Source organism: Chelon labrosus, assembly GCF_963514085.1.
Source record: "Chelon labrosus genome assembly, chromosome: 5".
In the NCBI taxonomy this organism is placed as follows: Eukaryota; Metazoa; Chordata; class Actinopteri; order Mugiliformes; family Mugilidae; genus Chelon; species Chelon labrosus.
Window position 1 is genome coordinate 6,377,405 of NC_140341.1, and position 6,894 is coordinate 6,384,298.

Here is a 6,894-nt window from a genome sequence, read left to right on the forward strand (position 1 = left end):
TCCCAAGAAAACGCATGCAAATACACCAAAAACAAACAAAGTAAGAACACGTCTTCATCAGTTCGACAACACATTCACCACAAATGCTCACGACGCGGTGCAAATACTCAGCAGTACTAACAAATATAGAAACCCAAAAGATGACAGAAATGTTTCCAGGAGACCCCAAAAAGTGAGGAACCTGGCAGGAACGTGAATGAACATGAGGCAGGCAGGTGGGTGATGTTCTCGGCGGGCAGCTGAAAGCCGCTAAACCCCAATTATGCATAACTTTAATCCGTGATATTATTTAAACTTAAATTCAACCGCATACAGAGTTCTGTTTGGGGACTGATGTTTGCAAGCTGTACCTGTGGTATGAGCCTTTCTGCTGTCATGCGAATGAAGTGCAAGTACAATCTGTAGGACAGGACCCTTCACCATGGTGCAGAGAAGCTTGTTGCAGGTTGTAGAATTTTGACTTGCAACATGTGTTTAACGATGTTAAAGGATCGTGTAACTCAAACCATGATCCGAAGGATTGGTCCAACAAGTCTTGAGCGGCCATTTGTGTTGTTTCTGCAAAGAATGGCTTATTCTGTCGGTTGTGTATTAGTAATCTTGATAGAAATATGAATGCACTCTATCTCCATTTAAGTCTTGATGTTTCCTGGTGATGTACTGCTTTTATTTCTGCCTGTAAATAGAATTGTCAAGTTGGTTTATGTAAGTTTAGTTTATTTGACTGTCACACTTTGGAGTTCGCTGCTGCGCTACTGAAGATCCGCCTGGTCTCCGTCAGAATTTCTATCTTCGTCTCCGCTGACACTGCTTAGATTCGGTTACCTGTATAATACGCAGCAGGATCAGTTTGTCCTTTCATCACGAGCCTCTGAATTTATGGCAGCAACAATGGCTGACCAATATATACAATGCAACAACATAATAGACTGCTACGCTTCCCACATATGTGACCTTAATATGCCTTCCACAATATTTCACCTGGTTTTATTAAAATGAAAAGGATATGAGGGACATTTGAGTCTTACAATGTCAGTTATATCAGAAAGAAAGACATGATTATGATTAAATGATTACCAAAGACTCAAGAAAAAGGATAAGAACGTTTTGTGTTTGTGGGAGATTTCTAGTCCCTCATCAAGATCTTCACCACTTTTATCAATAGTTAAATTGAATTTCACGTGTTTTTCATGACTATTAATGTCAAAGTAATGTTGGGCTACTTAAGAACTACGTGCTCTATGGGATCCCAACTGGGTCATCACTGAAGCTGCGGGGGCTCAAACCGGATAGAAGAACCTTCCACAGCATTGTTTGCGTTGGTGATTCATCTTATACCGTGTTATGTTCACTTACTTTATGGAGGTCGAGTAATAGGGATCCTGGAAAACTATATTTTAAAGCATAGACAACAAAGGACCAAGCCCATTGTCCCTGTACTGAAGGTAGCAAGATGCTTCAAGTTTCAATGGTTGCCCTTAGGATACGGTCCAGACTGGAGCTCTCCTACTTTATACAATACAGTTGTTCATTGCAAGCAAGGTGCTTGACCCTGTTTTGGACCAATCCCAGAGGATACACTTACCTATAAAGACCCCTGAACACAACCCAGAGACTTTAAACAAGCTGGGAAGATCTACGTTCAAGTTAAGTCAAGTTTTTTTGCACAAAGAGGAACGCATCCGAGGCAAAGCTGAAGAACAACGATGAAGATTCTTTTACTTTTACTCTCCTTGGTAGTGAGAAGTAGTCAGCTGACGCTGGGTGAGTGTGGGACAGAGGCAAGACGGCCACAGATCAGCGATATTGCAGTGCAGTGCGGTACTTCATCTATTGGTCTGGCCATTGAAATCTGCCCGGTCATCTACACCGGCTACAACGAGACTCTAATGATCCTGAACCATATGTTGGACCCGGTCTGTAGAGGGACCCTTGACGAGTCTGTGTCTCCGCCTGTTGCTCGCTTTAACTTCCCACTGAATATGACCCACGCCTGTGGAAGCACATTCAGGACCACCAGTGCTGCTGGGACAGGAGTATTCTCTGACTTTTCCAACATCCAGACGGTGAACATCAGTGGCGTTATACGTTCAGTCGACCCTACCACAGGCATGATCACCTACAACGCAGAGTTGAAGTACTACTACTCCTGTGCCTATCCACTAGAATATCTGATCAACAACACTCAGATTGATGTGTCAGCCTCCTCAGTTTCAGTCCAGGACAACAACGGAAGTTTCATCAGCACCTTGAGCATGGAGCTTTTCAGTGATGCCAACTTCACCCGTCCCATGCTGATTCCAGACTTGGGGATTGAACTGAGGACCGATGTGTACGTTGAGGTCAAGGCCACCAACTTGACAGGCCAGTATCACGTCATGCTAGACCGGTGCTATGCCTCCATCTCCCCTTTCCCTTCCAACTCCAGCTACTTCAACCTGTTTGTCCCCTGCTCCAAGGATCAGTTCACCGCCGTGATCGAGAACGGAGAAAGCCAGAGAGCCCGCTTCAAGTTCCCGGCCTTCCGCTTCATCGAGCAGCAGAACGAGACTGTGTCCACCTACTACCTCCACTGCATCACCCGTCTGTGTGAGAAGAGCAGCTGCAGCACCTTCATGCAGTGCAGCAACCGGAGGAAGAGGAACACCCTTGACACATCTTCAGTGGGCATAACCGATACTTACACCATCACCTCTCCGGAGATCATCACCAAAGCTGAGAGCACCGAGTCCAAGGAGGAGCCCCTCACTGCAGAAAGCGAAGACAACTCTTACGTCGGGCTCAGTGTGGCTGTCGCTGTCCTTGCCGTCGCTTGCGTGGTTGCCATTACTGTTGCGGCTGTGTTATACAAAAAGCTCAACAAATAAGGAGGCACCACTGAGCATGAAGATGCAGAATATTTTGGAGGTATTCTGTATCTAGCTGTGCAGCAGCAGCAAAGATAGTTTGGAATGTGGCAGATCTTTAGAGGATTCAGTAGGTTATGTTAGCTTTGAAGGTTACTTATTTTCCAGAAAGACAAAGAAAAGCTATAAGTGTTAATGCATGTCTGCACTTTATATGCTTTGAAATGGTAGAGGTAAAATGGTAACTGTGGGGGGTAATAGCAGATTACAGAAATCCTAATCTCTTCATGTGGAAAGTTAGGTGTGTGGGGTGCTTTGAAAGTGAAGTCAGAGTACTTTCCAAAGTATTACATCTCTAATTTATTGAATCCATTTGAGCAACTGCAACTTAATGAAATATAAATTACCAGATCCCATGGTGTTTGTGTACCTTCTGCTGACTGAATGCAGTTCACCTTCTAAAGAGATCACCTAATCAACTCTTTTCTGATTGACTCATCTCATCATAATAAATCACATTGACTGTAGAACCTAATTTGGACTTTGTAACGAATTTCTTTGCTGTATCAAATAAAAACAAGAAAAAAATGCGTGTCAGGTGTTTTACATTCTTGTCTTGCATGCTGTACATAAAATGTGTGAGTGTATGTGACAGAGGGAAATCAAATCTAGAGAAAATTATATACACATGGCATTATATCCTGACTGTATAATTCATACTGTTGTCACATTAAAACCCAACATGTTTGCAATTGCAAGTTTTATTATTAGAAACAGAAAGAACACAAAGAAAAAGGCTTTGCAGCAGACGCAGTGTTATTATAAAATGATAAACTTGTAGATTGAGACACGTTCAGCCTCAGAATAATCTACATGCCTTTGACTTTGCTAAGAAACAACAGCACCTGGAGGAAACACAAAAGAACATAAAAGGTTAAACCCAAAACACTTCATCTACATATCTAATGGGGATCCCTTTAGGTAAGACCTGAAAATGTATACACAAGATGACAACGATACAATGCATTAACAAAACGATAAGGGAACAGCACAATATAACTAGCCATAAATAAATAAAACACTAAACTAGAATTCAGTTTGTACATATAATATACTGCATATATCCCTAAATTCCCATCAAAGCAGGATGTGACAATACAAGAGCGTTCTTGCATCTCAATGTCCTTAACGTCTTTCTCGTTCTCCTGAAAGTCTCCTGATAGTTGTCCCGCCGGGCCTGACGCCCCATAAGGCCAGTGTACATGTCAGAGGAGGAAGCTGCCTGACTGTGCGAGTGCATGGGGCAGTATATCTCTGACCCCGCTGGGCTGCAACTGCCCCATCCCTCTGTGATGTGCTCCAGAGACGGAGGCTGATGTATGGGAAGAAGATGTCGAGCTCCCACATGGGGGTTATTTGACCCAGAGATAAAACACTTTTACTAACTTTTGGTCTCTCTCTGGCAGGTAGTTTCCTGTTTTCAGGAAATTGCTAAGTTAATTTAAAAAAAATTAAATAAAATAGCATAAAAGAAAAGTAACAATGCTTCTTGAATATACACAGTTTGACATGATGGAGGCATAATTTTATAATTTACATTGCTGCAATGCAAGGGCTATTTGAATACTGATGATGCATTCACAGTACCTCAGACCTTTGAAATGCCACATTTTGCCACTAAAAACCATCATGTCCAGAAAACATCTTGACCAGTTATATATGATGACTCCATTTTATTCAAATTGTTTAACATGCACAAAATTAGGATTAGGGGCTAACTGTTATTCAGCATCCAGTATTCATTTTGGAATTTACACCCAAGCAGCAAGTTAGTGGGCGGAAAAGTAAAGCCAGTGCAGAAATAGTTTCCATAGTCCTCAGTGTTAAAAAGTCCAACTTTACAGCTGTTTACAGCCTGGTGCAAAAAATGATTTGGTCTCTATACCTAATTTCTTGGAAGAATAAGGGAGGAATTACTGTATATCAAGGGTTCAAGCTATGCCTGATTAACGCACTGCTTCTGCTCTGACTGAAATAACGCATGTAATCCTCCAATGTCGGTTTGTGCACATTCAATACATACCTAGGAACCTTTCGCAAGCACTAGTTTCTTGTAGGACCAGTCGGAGTGGGAACTACATCCGGTTAATGGAAGCTAATGAATAGGAAGTTAATTTGTGAATTAACGTTTTAAAGTTTAGAAGTCCTAAGTGAAACGCTTGAACTCTGTTTCAAATTGGATTATAATATTTGGTGTTATAGTGTATAGTGTGTAATTTGAATTTGTAATGTATTTGTACATATAGATTTTGTAATTTCAGTAAATGTTTTACCGTTTTTACCTTTCATGCCTGTTGTCTAATTTGCATCATACCTAAAATTATATCTATACTGTGTACTATAGAAAAATGAACAATCTCCACTTAATTTAGCATCAGCTTCAAAGCACAAACACAAATAATTTATTTATTTATATAATTGTAAATCAAATCAGGCGTCAAGGGGTCAAGGCCATGGCTGCTTTCAGTGACAGAAGCATGCCCTTACAGATTGGTAGCCATCTTCCTAGGTATCACCTGCTCACATTAGAGCCACTCACTCGCTATCACTTTGTCCATTTTTTAATTAGCTGAGAGTAAGTGCAAGTCAGGCACTGCCAAGATCGCGACAGCTGGAGACAACACACTTCAGCTTCAAAACTGCTCTTCATGAATCCTATAGGTGACATCATGTACGGTTCATTCGTGTATTATCTTGGTGCAATAAAACAGGTATCTGGTTGCAAAATGCAACCAAAAATAAGAATAGGAATGAGAATAAGTGCATCAAATAGTTGTCTGGTGTTGCATTCATCTGGATCTCCAAGAGTCATTTGCAAATACGATACGGTAAAACTCAGGTCCACAGAGAAGGCATCCCATGCCATGGAGCTGTAAATGACGGGTTAGTCACTATCTGCCATACAAAAATCTGTTGGATAAAAATGAGATGGAAAATACAGAGTTTCAGGAGAAACATTTGGCACCGTTGAACAGTCTTTACTGTAAGCCTGCCCACACATGTGGGTTACTTTCACACACAGCACATGGAGCAAGTTATGCATGGGTTTCATACTAAACCCCAAACCTGATCAGATCATTATTTGCTGTACAGACGGGCAAATCTGGAACCGAACCATTTCCCAGAGTCATGCTGGATTTGATCTACGGCAGTTTAGCACCAACGAGGTTTGGCAAGGAAACGATAGGAGAGGAGAGCAAGAGGAAGACAGAGGGAGACGGAGAGAGAGGCAGGAGGAAGGAGGCCCTTTTTTTTTTTTGATTGGTCTCCTGTGGTTAGGTATAATATATTCTGTGAGATTTATTCTCTGAGGCTTTGTTCGGAGGAGTTTAGTTTACTGGGAAGTCAATTTGTCTGCTCGACCGTCCCTGACTCCAGCTGGCATGTGCACGTATGTATGTAGCAGATTGAATTTCATTTACCGTATGGAATTTAAGTCCGATCTCAAAGGCAGAAAATCTCATTGGCTGAGTCAAATTTCAAAGAACCAGAGATTTTCTGAGAGAGAAGGAATATTTAAAAACAAAGCATAGTGCACATTCTGAGAAAAGAGAAAAGGAGTTCAGGTTTCTTATTTATAACGCAGCGGTACAGAATAGCCGTTTAGTCTGATCGCCAATGCACAACTGCCTCAATGAATAGCGTTTGGTATGAAAGCACTGAAAGCATTAGATTACATTTTAACCTGATGTAACTCATAACACTAACGATTACCCCGTTTTCGTCAGGTCTTCCAGTAAACATGCACAATATTAGGACCCTGAAACTTAAGCCAGATGTTATTCAGCATTGATTATTGTCATGTTTACAGTCTGGTACAAAAAAGACAAAATGGTCTGGAATACATTCATGACAGCTACACAGACGGTGAAGCTTAAATGTTATCAGGGTTTACAGTTGCACAAGTGAGAGAGTTGCCACTTTAAGTCACGGGTGCTTTCTCCAGGCTACGGTTAGGGTTAGGGTTAGGGTGACCTGCAGCCTCAGC

At 41.6% G+C, this 6,894-nt stretch overlaps 1 protein-coding gene across 1 annotated transcript; it reads left to right on the forward strand.

Annotated features, from left to right (window-relative positions):
• The first annotated feature begins 1,613 nt into the window (after positions 1–1,613).
• Positions 1,614–3,194, forward strand: LOC311487728 (zona pellucida-like domain-containing protein 1). Its single transcript, XM_084544088.1, has one exon. The coding sequence runs from the start codon at positions 1,707–1,709 to the stop codon at positions 2,865–2,867; it is 1,161 nt and encodes a 386-aa protein (XP_084400214.1). The 5' UTR covers positions 1,614–1,706; the 3' UTR covers positions 2,868–3,194.
• Positions 3,195–6,894: the final 3,700 nt, after the last annotated feature.